The 18339-nt window shown below is 38.6% G+C and overlaps 1 protein-coding gene across 4 annotated transcripts in view; it reads left to right on the top strand.

Moving 5' to 3' along the window:
- The window catches only part of ercc6l2 (excision repair cross-complementation group 6-like 2), a 94729-nt gene that overhangs the window by 28975 nt on the left and 47415 nt on the right, over nt 1-18339 (top strand). For all 4 annotated transcript variants that reach the window (XM_059969871.1, XM_059969873.1, XM_059969872.1 and 1 more), the window contains 4 exons: nt 377-584; nt 2219-2359; nt 4256-4372; nt 9925-10044. In XM_059969871.1, coding sequence (XP_059825854.1) covers nt 377-584; nt 2219-2359; nt 4256-4372; nt 9925-10044 — 586 coding nt within the window. The remainder of the gene's footprint in view (nt 1-376; nt 585-2218; nt 2360-4255; nt 4373-9924; nt 10045-18339) is intronic.

Raw genomic sequence — 18339 nt, forward strand, 5'->3', positions numbered from 1 at the left:
AAAACTTGTGTTTCTCTTTGGGGTTGGAAACAAATTTGAATTACCTTTATTTACTGAAGGTAGATACCTTTACACAAAAGGTTGTCTATAGAAATCTTAAACATTGCTCTTAGAGGAGTATCCACAGCTGAGCCATTCAGACCCTCTTGTACTGGATGTATTGACACCAGCGCTGGCAAAAAAGAATACTTAATCAAACTCAACAATTCTTCATTCTTAAAATGGTTGCAGTCTCTGAGAAACTATTTTAATGAAGGTAGTCACTCACTAAAGTGCAGCAGTTGGCCCTAATAAATCGACTGTGTAAATTATTCCTTGCTTTGTTAATGATTTGACTGGCAGAAAGAATGAAATCTCTCTTGGAATTTATTTGCAGGGCCATTCCAGGCTGCCTGGGCAGCAGAGCTCGTTTTAAGGAAGATTTTGGCAATCCAATTGAATTCGGTCAGAGACACGGGGCAACTAAAAGAGAACTAGCTGTTGGAAGAAAATCTGTCAGGCAGTTGGCAAAACACATGTCCTTTTGGTTTCTGAGGCGCACCAAATCTCTCATCAGTGATCAACTACCAAGAAAAGAAGACAGGGTAAATTAAGATCAGCCCAGTGATATAACTGTGTTTCTGAATAAACATAGATAGCCAGCACTTGCATAAAAAGTCTGTTGGAGAATAGTCATTAATTCCCAATAGTGATCTTCAGTAAATGAACATTGTATTAATGTATTACACAAATGAACATTATATCAATATATTACACAATCTTATGTGATAGCAGCAAATTATTACTATTTAAATCAAACAAAGCTACCGACTGCTTCTGTACAAAGGATTTGGGGGCACTGGTGCTTGTGGGAAGTGGGTGGATTTGGGAGTAAAAAGCTAGTGTGAGAATAGCTATTAATTAGGAAGACTAATGAAATGTTGACCTTCATTGCCAGGGCTTTGGAATGTAAATTAAGGCAATTGATGGCTGGGCAACTAGCCATCTAGGTTACCCTTCAATTAATGTTTAGCACTCGAACTTGTACCCAGGCTATCCCCTTCTTGCCCATTACCTAACTGTGCCACCCATTGTTCTGCTGTTACATGAGATAAAAGTTAAAATTAAAACAAGCTTCTGACATTTTCCATCTTTTTCAAAATTCTTCAACATAAGAAGATCAGGGGTGAAGTAAAGTATTTGAACCTCTCAACTCACAACTGAGTAGATAGGGGTAAATTACTTAAATTATGAGGTAAATATTTAGAATGTATATTTTTGTGTAAGTATGTGGTTTGGGATCCTTTAAAGCCAGATAAAAATGCTATACTTAGACTAATCCTGGAGATGAGCTGTTGCTCCCTGTAATTCTGAGTGTACACCTACCTTCTCCGTAATTAAGTAAGTTTTAAAAAGACCAAAAGACTTCAGAAAACTTATCACTTTATTTTGACTGGCATTTATACCTAATTTTTTATTTATTGACTTTGGAAGGTAGTAAAATAATTGCTCTATGCAGCTGTGATTTTTGGCTATGAACTGCCAAACAGCAGTAAACTCTATGGAAACCAGAAAATGATGAAGACTGTCACCAAGTTACACATGATACTCTCTCTACAGAGACTGCCTGCCTTGCTGAATACTTCTGAAATTTTCTTTTAATTACAAATCTTGAATATTCATAGAATGCTGTTTTTATACTGAAATTGTAATCTTTCCCTGACTGAATCATGTATAGTACTTCCCTGTTGGCCTTGATCACCATCTTTCCTGCTCCAGTACTGAGCTATTCAAATGTTATATTTTGTCATATTAATTTAGTTATCCTTTCTAATTGCAACTGTACAGATAACTTTGGATGGCACTGCCCATTACCAATGATATGTTTCCACTGGTCATGCACATGCCTCTCCTCATATAGAGGCTACTAAGAAATTTAAATTAGCTAATATAAAATAGAAACTGCTGGAAATACTCAACAAGTCAAGTAGATTCAGGAAGGGAAAAAAAATGGTTAAACTTAAGGTCAATTTTAAATTTCAGATTTCCAACATCTGCAGATTTTTTTTATTTTCAAATAAATAAGATGTATGATTGCATGCAAATAATACATGCTCTCTTCACACATGTTGCTGACATACAGGGTTAGTTACCTGAGCTGGTAATATGTGACCTGACCAGTTATCAGTGGATGGACTAAGAAGCCTCAAACTTACTGATTTTAAGTTTTTTTTCTTAGGTGGTTTATTGCTCTTTAACAGAGTTCCAGAAGTCTGTCTATAAGGCAGTGTTGGAGACAGAAGATATAAAGTTGGTGATGCGTGGCTGGGATCCATGTGATTGCAACAGTGGCCGAAAAAGAAAAAATTGCTGTTACAAGGTCAGCCGCAGGCAGTTGGAAATTTAGGCTCTCATTGGTGAACAGTTCAAAGAGTTAGATGCTAAGTTCGGTGAAATTGGATTACATTGGCATGATGAATATAATGCTTACTTGTGTTTTTTTTAATTTAAATTTCCAAACAGTTTCTGTTCTGATTCAGTCTGCATGCCCACAATACATTCAAATGGAAATGAGAAGCTGAGAATTGAATGGTAACTCCAGTAAAAAAGGCTGGGGACATGCTAGAGGTTAAGCAAAAACTTTGGAACAAGAACTGAGCCAGTCTGAAATGGCAGTTTTATCAGAGATAGAATGAAGAATGACTGGCAAGTCCACTGTGGGAATCTGGTTGCCTTGATTTTGCCCTCTGCAAATCGATCAATCCCACCCCCTCTTTCCCCCAGTCCTACCCAAAATGACTATTAGGTTCCACTTTACCCACCCCCGATTGGGTTACGCTTCAAAATAAGACACGTCATTCATCAAAATAGACTGATGGAAGTAACTGCTCCTTTGAGGTCGTAGACTTTAACTTTGTAAAATACAGATTTTGCTCAGCTATCTTTCAGTTTTTCAGCTTTTGCTGACAATAGGTGGAAATACTTTAAGTTAATTTTCATGTAATGTTGGAGGTAACAGGTTTCCCAAGCTTTCAATAGCAGCCCCCAATTCTCTGTGTCCACCCAAGGGAACTTGTCTGTATTAACATCTAAATAAAAGTATCCAAAATCTACTCATGCAAGCACAAAGTTAAAACAAACAGTTGGATTCATCGGGGAGTAAGGGGTAAATGATTCTACAATCATAGCAGTAAGCATCAATAACTGACCACAGAAGGACATATTCTGATGAATATTCAAGCTTTGAATCACTGTAACTTACAAACAGTAAGTTCTGGGTGTCCCCTTCTTGGTAATTCTTCAATGTTCTGCCTTAGCTTGATTTTTTTTTAAACACTGCTGTTTTTATAATATATACTTTTGGCTGAGTTTTGCTACTCGTCAAGTCAAGGGTTTCTGAATGGAACTCTTTTTTTTACTTTTGGCAGTCAGTGTGAGAATTAAATCTGGGTCGGGAATAGCTCCCCTCTGTTCCATTATGCGTTAACCCTTTGGTGGAGCATTATAACATTTCCATTTCCTGCCATTATTATGACTCTTCATTGGAGTTTTAGTGCAGGAATATAAGCTGTTTGAAGTTGAGGACCTGTAGTTGAAATTCTTTAACCCCCCCTCTTTTGTGGGAGCCTTCTAGCCGACAAAGCAATTTCCTTTTCTGACATTCATAATTCCACTGTCATTCATCTTGGCTCAGTTACTTTCACTTTGAATTAGAAGCACACTTGAGGAATTTAACATAAAATCCAAGTTGATGCTTCTTTGAGGGAATATAGCAAGGTTGGAAATGTCATCCTTTGGCTGGGATGATAATCTTCTCACTGTTTTGGTTACTTGGGTGTGCAGATGACAATTTAAGGGCACAATTCAAAGGAGCAAGAAGTCTTTAATATTGTAGTGATTCATTGGTCTTTCATTATGAAAAAGTACTACGTAGGGGGAGAAAGCACTGATGTATTTACTGCCGTTTTTTATGTGAAGTATTTTGAGTTTATCAAGTCCTTTTTTATCGTGGGGACATTGTCTCAGTCCCAGGTGGTGCTGTACTACATTAATTGTGGCAGTAAAGGCAGCACAAGCAGATAGCTAAGTGTTAAGCATTCCACTGTATGTTTCAATGTACATGTGATAAATAAAGTTAACTTTCCTTTTCCTTTTACTAACCTGTTAAATTCACAAATTCAATGAAAATAGCAGATTCTTAAAAGATTGCCACTTTTGGCCAAGTTGGAATCATTTGATTGAATTGGTTACAACAATGCAGAACTTTTTTTTCCAGTGCAATCGAGAAGGTTCCACAGTGCGACAAATCTACTTTAGTTACCTGGCAGTTCTCCGTAAGATTTCCAACCATGTTGCACTCCTGCAGCCTAATGAAAACACTAGTAAGATGCAGGTAACTTATTTGATTCATCTATTCAGAAGCCGAGAAATTTACTTCCATCTTTAATGATGTGACAAACAGTCAGTATATAGAGCTCCTTTAATTGTCTAGGGTACGTCAACCCCAGCAGAATTTGTGTTTCTAGGCATCAGGGAATGTTAATAATCTATTGCGCATTTTGTAAAATTGTGATAAGGCTAAAGACCGGGGACTTGCCTGGAAAGTAAGGAATGCAGCGATATGGCTTGCATACAGAGGCCTAATTGAGTCCTGGAAATTGAGACTGGGTTTGTTGTTGGGATGTGAGGCTTGGTTAAAGTTTAAAAGCAAGGTTTAAAAATAAACTAAAGCACTGGGCTGGACCCTGCACTAGGTGGCTCCTGTCAATATTGCTGCAAATCGAGCAGTATGAGGATAATTTAGCTGTTTTGTAAGTGACAGTAATGAGCCTTCCTTTGAACAATGTGACCTAATTTCACAGGGTGTGCTCTACAAACTTAGGAAATGACTCCATTTTGTTCCTGACTGACCTGGAAATTGTGTCATTGGTGGAAGGGTAATTTGCAATGAAGTACCTTTTTAAATTTAAACACTGGCTTGACTCATTCCAGAAGTTGTTACAATTGCAATCCACAATGGGAATGAGCAATTTTTCAGATGAGTGACATTAAGTAAAACATAGCCATGTGACTGAATTTTAGTGCAAGCTTTTAAAACTAGATAAATAGCACTTTCATTATTTTGAATGGGCAATTACTCACACCAGGGAACTTAACTGAGGCTGACATTTCATAAGGATTTATGCAAAGAGAGGGGTGCATTTCAAATAAGATAAAGACCCCTTCTGTGCTGTCAGGTAAATTTATATGTCCCACATCACTGCAGAGTGGGGAGTTCTGGTCTTCATTTATTCCTCAATCAAACAGCTTTTGGGGAGGGGTTGAGGTTAGATATAGGTGTTCCATTTTAATTGCTGGGGACTTGGGAGAGTATTTTATTTTGAGTTACAAGTTGAGGAAAACCTAGGCATTAGTAATATAGTTTCCATATGCTATGTTTACCAGGTTGCAAATTAAAATAGATTTAAGTTTTTTTTCACCATCAGTAGACCATTTTAAGGTGGTCCCATTAATTACATTGCCCAATTAAATGAGAATACACTGATAAAAATAAAATTTCCTTCTGTAATGTAAGCCATATTTGAATTTACTAATCAATGTAAAATACAACCTGTGTTTTTCCATTTGTTATTCCAATTTCCAATATGAATATCTACCCTCCCTTCCTCAAGTAAAGACTGATAGACTTCATGGGAGCTCAATACTCAAAAGTTCAAAGTACATTTGATAGGGAGCAGATAGGGAGACAGATTCTGGAAAGGTGTAATAATAACAGGGTTTTCGTGGTGGGAGATTTTAATTTCCCTAATATTGATTGACATCTCCCTAGAGCAAGGAAGAGGTTTAGGTGGGGTGGAGTTTGTTAGATGTGTTCAGGAAGGTTTCTTGACACAACATGTAGTTAAGCCTACAAGAGGAGAGGCTGTACTTGATTTGGTATTGGGAAATGAACCTGGTCAGGTGTCGGGTTTCACAGTGGGAGAGCATTTTGGAGATAGTGATCACAATTCAATCTCTTTATCATAGCATTGGAGAGGGATAGGAACACAGACAAGTTAGGAAAGTGTTTGGTTGGAGTAAGGGGAAGTATGAGGCTATCAGGCAGAGACTTGGAAGCATACATTGAGAACAGATGTCTCAGGGAAATGTACGGCAGAAATGTGGCAAATGTTCAGGGGATATTTGAGTGGTGTCCTTCATAGGTACGTTCCAATGAGACAGGGAAAGGATGGTAGGGTACGGGAACCGTGGTGTACAAAGGCTGTTGTAAATCTAGTCAAGAAGAAACAAAGAGCTTACAAAAGGTTCAAAAGACTAGATAATAATAGAGATCTAAAAGATTATAAGGCAAGCAGGAAGGAGCTTAAGAATGAAATTAAGAGATCCAGAAGGGACCATGAGAAGGCCTTGGTGGATAGGATTAAGGAAAACCCCAAGGCATTCTACAAGTATGTCATGAGCAAGAGGACAAGATGTGAGAGAATAGGACCAATCAAGTGTGACAGTGGAAAAGTGTGTATGGAATTGGAGGAGATAGCAGAGGTACTTAATGAATATTTTGCTTCAGTATTCACTACGGAAAAGGATCTTGGTGATTGTAGGAATGACTTACAGCGGATTGAAAAGCTTGAGTATACCGACATTAAGAAAGAGGATGTACTGGTACTTTTGGAAGGCATTAAGTTGGATAAGTCTCCATGACCGGTCGAGGTGTCCCCCAGGCTACTGTGGAAGGCAAGGGAGGAGATTGCTGAGCCTCTGGCAATGATTTTTGCATCATCAATGAGGGCAGGAGAGGATTGGAGGATTGCAGATGTTGTTCCCTTCTTCAAGAAAGGGAGTAGAGATAGCCCAGGAAATTATAGACCAGTGAGTCTTACTTCAGTGGTTGGTAACTTGCTGGAAAAGATCTTGAGAGGCAGGATTTATGAACATTTGGAGAGGCATAATATGATTAGGTCTAGTCATCATGGCTTTCTCAAAGGCAGTTCATGCCTTACAAACCTGTTTGAATTTTTTTGTGGATGTGACTAAACACGTTGATGAAGGTAGAGCAGTAGATGTAGTGTATATAGATTGAAGCAAGGCATTTGATAACGTACCCCATGCAAGGCTTATTGAGAAAGTATGGAGGCATGGGATCCATGAGGATCTTGCTTTGTGGATCCAGAATTGGCTTGCCCACAGAAGGCAAAGAGTGGTTGTAGATGGGTCATATTCTGCATGGAGGTTGGTGACCAGTGGTGTACCTTGGATCTGTTCTGGGACCCCTTCACTTCGTGATTTTTATAAATGACTTGGATGAGGAAGTGGAGGGATGGGTTAGTAAATCTGCTGATGACACAAAGTGTCATGGGTAGTGTTATGGGTAGTGTGGAGGGCTGTCAGAGGTTACAGTGGGACATTGATAGGATGCAAAACTGGGCTGAGAAGTGGCAGATGGAGTTCACCCAGATAAGTGTGAGGTGGTTCATTTTGGTAGGTCAAATATGATGGCAGAATATAGTATTAATGGTAAGACTCTAGGCATTGTGGAGGATCAGAGGGATCTTGGGGTCGAGTCCATTGGACATTCAAAACTGCTGTGCAGGTTGACTCTGGCATAAGAAGGCATACAGTGCATTGGCCTTCATCAACTGTGGGATTGAGTTTAAGAGCTGAGAGGTAATGTTACAGCTTTTTAGGATTCTGGTCAGACCCCACTTGGAGTACTGTGTTCAGTTCTGGTCACCTTACTTACAGGAAGGGTGCAGAGGAGATTTACAAGGATGTTGACTGATTGGGGAGCATGCCTTATGAGAAAAGGTTGAGTGAATTCGGCCTTTTCTCCTTGGAGTGATGGAGGATGAGAGGTAACCTGATGGAGGTGTATAAGATGATGAGAGGCATTGGTCGTGTGGATAGTCAGAGGCTTTTTCCCAGGGCCAAAATGGCTAACACAAGAGGGCACTGTATTAAGGTGCTTGGAAGTTGGTACAGAGGAGATGTCGGCAAGTTTTTTACGCAGAGAGTAGTGAGTGCGCGGATTGGGCTGCCGGCAACGGTGGTGGAGGTGGATACGATGGGGTCTTTTAAGAGACTCTGGGATAGGTACGTGGAGCTTAGAAAAATAGAGGGCTATGGGTAATCCTAGGTAATTTCTAAAGTAAGTACATGTTTGACACAGCATTGTAGGCCGAAGGGCTTGTATTGTGCTGTAGGTCTTCTATGTTTCTACATTTGGTTGGTGGTTGGTATCCATCTGTCTCAAAGGACAATGAATGATCATCCTCATCATCACAAGCCTGGGTGGAAGGTATGGAGATCCTGAGATGCCCAGTTGTCAAGATCTCCCCTCGCTGCCTCACCAGTGTAGTGCAAAGGAGAGCTTATGAAGCAATATATTTGGCATCAACTTGGCTGCAGGAGCTGCCAGAAGGATGTTCAGTGACACCCAGCCGTGTTAGGAGCTCCACTCTGGATTTGCTGTTTGAGTTTACTCCTGTAGCATTTGTCCATTCCAAGGCAGCCCACAAGGCTGTGGGGCTATTTGACCATAGCTGGGCACGAGCACCAGGGCATGTTCACACGTCAGTTGGCCTGTATGCTACTCCTGCAGAGGCCAAACTTCCTCCCTGTCCTCTGTAGTTCAGCTTGAGTCTGAAAGGGCATTTACTATCAAAGTATGTATATATTATACACCCTTGAGATTCATCTCCTTACAAGCAACCACAAAACAAGAAACCCAAAAACACCCCATTTAAAAATATTGGAGAAGTAGAGGAAGAGGTATCATGCAAACAAAAAAAGTAGCAAATAGCATTTAGAATGCAGGTAAGTCCTCAGAAACATAGCCCAGAGCAGTGGACCAGGCCAACAGCCTGCATCTCAGTTCAGCACATACGTTTCAGCCCTTATCCAGCTTTTCCAAATTGGCTTGGTGCTAAGTTCGATCAAACCTTACTCCTGATTTCCTCCACAATGACTATCTTCGCTTTGCACACTCCAACTCCATCTCAAACATGCCTTGACCTCATTCCAACTCTGTCTTGAATATGCCTCCATCTTCCTTCAACTCCTCCTCAAAAATGTCTCATCCTCTCTCCAACTCCATCTCACACCTACATGCTTTGACCCTTGACACGATTGTTTACCATAATTTTTTTTTATAGAAAAAGTGTTATTAATAAAGCATTTAGTCGTATTTCTTGCTTTAGGAACTGCTAGTAAATCATTACCTGTCTTCAGCAGTGCCATCTTAAACTGCAGCTCCAGATCAGCTTCTTGAAACATTGGATATTCACCTATCATTGGTAGTCTTTGTAGAGCCACCAACCTTCTGATCCAAAGCACTTTCACAGTGATAAATGCAATAAAATGCTTGTTGACAAGTTAGCAGGTCCAACATATTGTATTTAGTGTAGTTAATTACCAACAGTAATCAGGTTGTCAGACTAGGTAACAGCTTCTTCCCTCAAGCTGTGAGACTAATGAATACCTGCCACTACCGAGGTCTCGTCACTAGGTCAGTAAACTGTTTGCTGTTTACCTGTGCTGTGCTTTACTACATGCATTTTGAATTATATTTTATTCACTTATTTATAGTATTATATTTTGGTTTATGTACTGTGTATGATATATATATATATTTGTGTGTGTGTGTGTGCACACGCGCACAGAAGAACCTTGTTTCATTTGATTGTATACATTGTCTGTAAGATAGATGACAATGAACTTGAACTTAATTTTGAGAATCTAGCCAAGAAGAATATTTGAATGCTTCCCAGTACAAGACTTAAAAGAAGCTGACACAGCTTTAAAAAATGCTTTAAAATTAAATTCAAGATACATCCTTACGTTAATACCTTTTTCTTATCACTTTCCTATTATTACAGTGCTGTGCAATGGAAAGTAAGATTTTGGTAAGCATTTAATTTATGCACTTCATTTTTGCCTTTGTTTCAGCAATCTACTGTCAGAGGAGTCTGCGAGCATGTATTTGGCAAGTTTCCAGAGTTTGTAGAGCAGAGTAAAGAAGCTGCTTTTGCAACTATTTCTGATCCAAAGTACAGTGGGAAAATGAAGGTAAGCCAACCTGAAATGAAGCCATAGCATCTGTCATGCACCTGACCCTGACACGCCTAGAAAAGAATAATACTTGCGTCAGAATGCTGTTTCTGGGTTTCATTTTGCCATTCAATAATATTGTCCCACAGACCTTGGTGAACAAACTCCTACTCCTCTGTCTAAATACACCACTGTGCAAATATGTGTTGGACATCCTAACTATTGGGCCACAGATAATCAGGAAGCACCACCACTCCTCCCTCCCCATCATCCTCAACACAGGCTGTATACTGAGCACACTGCTGTACACTCTGCTCACATGTGACTGCATGGCCAGACACCCGAGTAATCACTTTGTCAAGTTTGCTGATGACACTATAGTGTTGGGGCTTATCATTAGCAACGGTGCAAGCAGCTTCAAATTCTTGGGAGCGCACATCTCACAATCTTTCACAGACCAAGAACACTGCCTATACAATCAGGAAAGCTCACCAATGCCTCTACTTTCTAAGGAGGGTGAAAGGAGCTGGAGTACATCTATACTCATGTCCTTGTTGTGCAATAGAGGGCATCCTAATCTACTGCATAATATGAAATCTGCACTACAACATGTAGTCAAAACTCCCCAACGCATTGCTTACACCAGCCTACCCACCAGCAAGAACATATATACAGAAATGTATCTGAAGAGGGTCAGTAATATCATGAAGGATGCCTGCTCATGGACTATTTGCCCTACTTTCATCAGGGAGGAGGCTATGTAGCATTCACACCAGACTCAAAAACAGTTACTTTCCCCAAGCAGTAAGGCAGATCAGCACCTCTACCCATTAACCTCCCTTCCGTGCTTCCCACCACCACTACTTTATCATTTTCTGTCACTTTATGGGCATGCTATTAATCTACATATTTAAGCTATCTCATTTATTTATTGTGTTCTTTATATTTTGTTTATTTTGGTTTGTATTTGATCCGAAGTAACTATTGTTTTGTTCTCCTGTACACTTGTATACTATACACTTGTATACTGGAAATTACATTAAACAATCTTGAAGAGTCAGGAGAAATGCTGCCTAAGTAAACCTAGTGCAGGTATTTATATTTTCAGTAACAAAGTCTGGAAATGAATTGAGATGAGAGTAGGGAAATAATTGCAACAGTAATCAATGAAATAGCTCCTTTAGGTATCTTTTGAAGGTAATGAGCAAGGCAGGGATGGGATTGGGTCCAGAGAAGAGATCTTGAGCATCTGGCTAAAACAAAACTGAAATTTGTAAAAACCAAAGGTGGATTAAAGCTAAAGTAAATGTGAAATAGAAGAGCAAATGTGTGCATGAAACATCAGGCAAAATGAGGTTCCAGAGATAGGAAACAGCAACACCGAGGAAGGAATGACAGATGAAAGGAGGACATAGATCTCATTGGATGGAAGACTTACAAAGGAGAATCTGAAAAATGGAAATTTGATTGCAGAGGACTGAAAGACGGGTGATTTTTTTTTCAGGATGAGTGGTGTAGTAATTGTCTGAAGATTCACTGACTACATTAATGGGTGAAGTAGTAAATGTACGGAGTAACTGAGCCACTCTAAGATGTTTTGACAGCCCCTTGATGTCTGGACTGAAATTGCTTGTTGATGACCTATTGCTCAGTACAGAAATGGGTAAAGAGGTGAAACTTTGTGTAAAGGATGCTAGAGAACCTCATGCAGCTAGACAAGGATTTTCGAGAAACACAGAATACAAAACAAGCGTTGTTGGTGGCTTTCGCCTCTACTTTCAGTGTTCAGTCAAAGCTGTTCTAGGCTTGTCAGTTTTAAGTCCCACAAAGAAGCTTAATCCAAATTTTTAAATGTTTATAAGTGAATGCTATGAACAAAATGGTATAATACAAGCTGTAGAAATAATATAACATAAGATAATACAAGAAATCACAAGTTTGATCTAACACACCACAAAATACCACTTAATACCATGATCATTACATGACTTCACTCTGCAACACCAGCTAATGTGTATTTCCATCTAACCTTGACTCTGAATGCACTACTGTGATTGCTCAGGTAGGATTTAACTCTATTTAAGAAAGCTGAATATATGCAAATGTAGTAAGCATAGTTTCATGTACGTTAATCATGTTTGGAAAAACTTGGCCAAATTCTTTGAAGAAGTAACAGAGAAAGCTGATAAAGGGAACATGCAGAAGTAGTGTACTTTAGAGTTCCAAAAGGAACTTGACAGCATGTCACATGTACAAGTGTCCAAGGAATTGAAGGAAGTGTTTTAACATGGTTTGAAAACTCAATGTCACATAGAAAAAAGAGTTGGAATAAATGGATCATTTTTGAACTGGAGAGACAGAACTAGCGGAGCATCCTATGGATCTGATCTTCACCCTTAATTGTTTACTACTTAAAACATAGCAATGTATACCACAGGCATGGTCACTTTGTACCAGTTTAATCTGCACATCTGCCTATATGTGGTCTAGATCACTTCATTCCCTATCTATGGAGTGTTCTTGTGTCTGTCTGAATACCTCAAACAGTTTTACTTCCTCTTGCAGTGCACTTCAGGCAACTACCATTTTTTTTAAGTTGCCTAGTATATCTCCTTCAAACTTTTCCCTCCTTTCCTTAATGCTTTACTCTCTAGTGTTTTACAATTCCACCATGGGTAAATGACCCTGACTGTCTGCCCTGTTTACAAATTTTGTTTACATCTATCAGCTTGTCTCAAACACTCCTGAGAAAAAGTCCAGGTATTTTTTAATAATGTGTTTAAGTTAATGACCCAGAGAAGGGAATAAAAATTAAGGTTTTCAAGTTTGTTGATGATACCAGAAATAGGTGAAGGTGAAGTTCTGATGAAGGCGTTGTGATTCTGCAGCAAGATATATACAGATAGGGTGAAAACCTGACTAATGGAGTTCAATGTGGAGATATGTAAGGTCATGCAGTTTGGTAAATGTAATCAATTGCTGGATTATTTAAATAGAGAGAGAATACCAATTGAGTAAATTTCCAGGTGGTAGATGGGTGTAGGTGTCATAGTGCACAAGTCACAAATTTAGCTGGCAAGTTCAACAATAGGTTGAGACGAAGAGCACTTTGAAGTTTAAGACTAGAGGGATTTTGTTAAAGTAGTATATGGTGTTGATGGGCCTATACCTGGAATAATGTGCACAGTTTTGTCCCCTTTCCTTAAAATAAAGATATAATAGCATTGGATGCTAAATGATTTGGCTCTACGTTCTTTGAGTTTAGAAGAATGTGTTGCAACCTCATGAAAATGTATAAAATCCCAAGGGGGCTTGCCAGGGTAAATGTTTTAATGTTTTCACCTTTAGGAGAATTTCAAACAAGCAAACATTTAAAACTGTGATGTAAAGAAATTTCTTCTTGGAAGGTGTTGAATCTCTGGAATTCTTCATCCCAAAGGGTGGTGGAAGCCAGGTCATTAGATATGTTTAAGATGGAGGTATTCCTTGTGATGGTATCACCTGTTCAAACAAGCCCAAATATTTCTATAGATTGATTAAATCCATGTTTCACCTTCATTTTCCCAGAAAACTTGTTTGGCAACATTGCAGGTTATCAACATGTTGAAAAGCTCTTCTGATGAATACTGAGCTGTTAGTTTGAAAAATGTTTTGAACTGTTCTACTACAAACAGTATGGAGAAAGATGATAAATAAATCATATCCCTGAGTTAGTCTTGTATGCTTCTGCAGGCATAAGAAGCAACAGTAAGCCAATTGGCACCTTGAACACCTCTGCTATTCACTATTGTTGAATTTCCCATCCCCTTGACTTCCTTGTAGTTTAAATGTTTGTTAATCTCCACTTCCACAACAAAAAGAATCAATGACACTGCATGATCATGACCTTCGCAGATTTTGCAGGCAGTTTATTTTAAAAAAATGTAAGTCCCATGATTCCTCATAGCAAGCTGATTTAGGAAATAATGCTTTTTTATATTAAGTACACAGCTGTTTATTATTTATTGGGAGATACAGAATGGTAACAGGCCCTTCTGGCCCAATGAGCCTGTGCTGCCCAATTACATCCATGTGACCAATTAATCTGCTAACCCGTACGTCTTTGGAATGTGGTAGGAAACGCACACAGTCATGGGGAGAGCATACAAACTCCTTACAGACAGTGGCAGAATTGAAACCAGGTGGCTGGTGCTATAATAGCATTATGCTGACTGCTATGCTTAAGTGTCACCCATTGTTATTCCAGGATGGCAACTTGTACTTTATTTTACCTTGAGTTAAATGTGCTCTTACTGCAAGTTTAGCTATGGCGCTAAGCATTCAAGGGGATATCGAGTAACAGGAAGTTATGACATAGGAAAGGTATGGCATATGAACATAGGATATGCCAATAAAAGCCAGGTCATCATGGTTCTAGTGAAATAAATATCCCTTTGCGTTGGCTAGCTCCTCAATTTCTCCTTTTCTCCCATCTCATGTATTATAAAACAATCAAGGCTTCCAGTTCCCACCCAATCCTGTTGGTGGGTTTCCAACTTGAACAGGTCTTCTTGGATTGTTCACTGCCACTGGACCTAACCCAAGAGTACTGGTTCTAAGAAAAAGAGGACTCATTCTAAATAAATCCACAGTCTATTCTCCATCACTCTGGGAATTCAGACCTCTGGTACTCTTTTCTGAAAGATCATCTCATCAACCACAGTCTAGATTCTCTAATCATTGCCAGAAATGTGAAGGAAAAGAGAGAGTGGAAACATAAATACATCCTGAGGAAAATGAAAGTGAAAAGGGAGTAACTGTAATCCAAAACAAAATGGAATGGCATCGTGGATTAACTGTACTCACATACAGGCATGCTCTTCTCCTGCATCCTGGTTACTTTGGGTCCTGACATGACCAGTTATATGATTTGGTCTTTTAATATAATTTCATCTTGTTAACAGTAATAATGACAAGCCCCAATAAATTGCTTGGTATTTATTTTTCCACAATTGTTTCTCCTGGCCACTCAGTACGAATATGAAATGTGACTTAAAGGTAATTTTCAAGCTTTAATCTAGGGGCTTTTGGTCAGAGCGTACACAGCACCACCTGCCTCTGACTGGTTTCCTTCTAACATGGCTACTTGATTTTGTTCCTCATACATGAATCACAGAAAGTTAGCATTCGTATACACCAAGCAATCTAGAAGGAAAATGGAATATTGGGGTTAATAAAGAAAATGTTCAGTGGATTGATTACATTGGGATGAAGGGTTTGTCTAATCAGGAAAGAATGAACAGTGTAGATTTATACCTTCTGGGCTTTAGGAGAGTGATTTCAAAGAAGCATAGGAGAGTCTGTTGTTGCTTGAGAGTATAGATCCTGGAAGCATAGCATGCATGTGCATCCAGCCAATGTTGTCCAAGCCCAAAGGATGGATCACTTAGAACCGAAATGAGGAGCAAATACTTCTGAGGTTTGCAAATCTTCAGAATTCTCTACCCAAAGAAGTATGGATATTGAATAATCAAGACTGAGATATTGGACTGAGGGACAATTTAAAGGGATCAATCAGGAAAACTGAAGAGTGTGGCCCAAGATCACATAGGATTTCCCACGTCTCAGTTTTCAGCATGTTATCCTTAAGTATGTTCAACTATCAATTTTTGCCCCTTTAAATATACCATGCATATAGAGTATTGTTTGTGTCATCTTTGAGAGTGTTAGCTGGTTATTTGTTTGAAGTGGGTTTTGATTCTGGGTAAGACAAAATTGCTGTGGAGATCAATCTTATTACTAGTGAATACATCTATTGAGATTCTAGTTTGGATGTCAGAAGCTTATATTACGCCAGCCTAGATCTGCTCACAGTGAGAAGTCTTTTACTAGTGTAGAAATACTAAAGTTATCCTAATAATTATTCTAACCCTATACTTTGGATTAATTTTCTGAGTAACACATACAAAATGCTGGAGGAACTCAACAGGTCAGACAGCATGTAGGGAAAGGAATAAAGAGTTGATGTTTTGTCAGTTAAATTTGGTCTGTTTGTACTCAAGTTGGCTTGGAATCAAACCAATTGTTGTCTTCACTTTTTGACCTACCTATGGATGTCTTAAATTGAAGTTTGGTTGGAAAATATACATTGCTTTTCCCACTTTCAGTTTGTAAGACATCAAATGAGCACTTGTAGATTATTTTGCAAGGGTAAGATAAAGATATATAATGAAATACTTTTAAATTCTTTAAACCTTGTACTTAAGCTATATCTTTCAAGTATAGTAGACTGGAGTATATTTATATGTTAGCTTAGTGACTACATATATTTTTATTTCTGGTTCTGCTTGTCTAAATGCATGCAACTTGTTGCTAAATTTTCAAGCAGTAAATTTAAACCCATAGCTAGGTTGATGTTTATGGGTGGGTTGCAGCCTTGCTGATTTGGAAAACTCTAAACATCGAGGTACACATCAGTAGTTGTAATATTTTATTACTGAATGAATGAAAGCACTGGACATGGTGCAGAAAATTCCTCATTTCCCTTTGGTGCATTTTGCCTTCTGCGTAGTCCATTCAGTCTGCCACTGCCAGATGTGGATATGCTTCCATTGAAAATAACAGTCCCGCCTTTGTACACAAGGCACCAGTTATTTGCTTCCCCAAGCCATGGAACATCTTGCAAATCAGATTATTGGCAGATCCACATCTGTACACATTCAGGTAAGCCAAGGCTTACTGTAAACAGAGCAACACGAGAGCACCCCTTGGGCAACTGACTGATTATTTAGAGAAGAAAGTTCCAAGAAGATATTGAGTTAAATTCTTGCTAAAGAAATATTCAGATAAGACGAGCTCTGTGCACACCCATTCTAACAAGCATTTTTTGATTACTTTTTCAGTGAATGGTTTTATTGAACTCTTGATGTGTTTCTTAATTTGCATTGGAAACTTGCAGTGTGGGCCTAAAGCTCTGTGTGTGTGTGTGTGTGTGTGTGTGTGTGTGTGTGTGTGTGTTTGTGTGTGTGTCTGTCTGTCTGTCTGTCTAGCTCTTCCAAGTTTCCACAGGTGCACTTCCATCCACTTGTTCAAATGCAGGCCAGACGTAATTCAATTAAACCAAGCTGTCTGTTCCCTGCAGTTTTTGTTTTGTTCTCTGCTTCAAGTTTTTCTGTACCTTTGACAGGAAATGGACTTCAATATGTAGTGTCAGTTTAGCAAAACAAATGGTTTGATTAGCATGTGAGGAGCCAATGGAGAAAAGCTTGTATATTTTAGGTAAATGTAAAAAATATGATTTGCAGTATTCAAAAATTAAATATACCAACTTGAATGTATGATATGTGGAAGATATATTTTGCCAGATCATAAACTTTAAAAACGTCTGAGCTATGTGATTGTTAAGATGAAAATATGTGGACTATTAACTTAATCATTCCTCTTCCCCATTAAAGAACTCAATAACCTTGTAGAATCAGAATTGCAGGCTTACTGATTTGCTTTTATAAAATCAATACAATTATGATGGTTTAAGATAAGCAATCCATCTAAAACTAAATTTATCTTTTAAAAATATGGGTTTAAGAATAGTGAGAATTGAGCTTTGTAGTTCAACTTCATTTGCAGTTATGCATGGCATAACTATGAAACTTAGTAATTTTAAGTGGAACGAAGTTGTTGAATTGCTGCTTAAATTGTAACTATAATTGTAATTGAATTGTAATACAATAAGTAATGATAGAAGTACTGTATAGAATAATTGTATTTCAGCTGGAGTGAAAACTCAAGGGTAGATTGTTCTACTTTCCAGTTTTGAGGTAAATTGCAGTAGAGAAGGGATAGCTCAGCTCAACAAGTGGATGATGAACATCAGTATAGACTTAACACCCCATTTCCCATCATCTGCCTGTCTATTTTAACTTATTGCTGATCAAGCTTCAGATCATCTTGGTTTTACTCAAAAAATATTGCTTTTAATGTCTTTTGAACCAGAGCCTATAAATCCTTATAGCTTTCATAGCACCTAATATTCCATTCTGAGGTTAATTATTTTGTGCCAACTTCCCAGTGTTTATATTCCATCTTATCAGTGGTGGGTCCTGCTCCTGTGTGGTATTTTACAGCTTTTATAGCTGTTTTTTAAAATCGCTTTGCTACCACCCCGCCCCCCCCCCCCCCCCCAGTTTCATGTCCATTAATTTGTTTCTGTACTGTTAATTGTGATACCTTGTCAAAAGCTTGTGAACTGTTAAGTTAAATGTAGTTTCCTTAGTTACCCTATCATCATTGTGGTCCCCTTTTTACCAAACTTGACTGAAACTTTCAGTAATGTTC

Source organism: Hypanus sabinus, chromosome 5, assembly GCF_030144855.1.
Source record: "Hypanus sabinus isolate sHypSab1 chromosome 5, sHypSab1.hap1, whole genome shotgun sequence".
Lineage (NCBI taxonomy): Eukaryota > Metazoa > Chordata > Chondrichthyes > Myliobatiformes > Dasyatidae > Hypanus > Hypanus sabinus.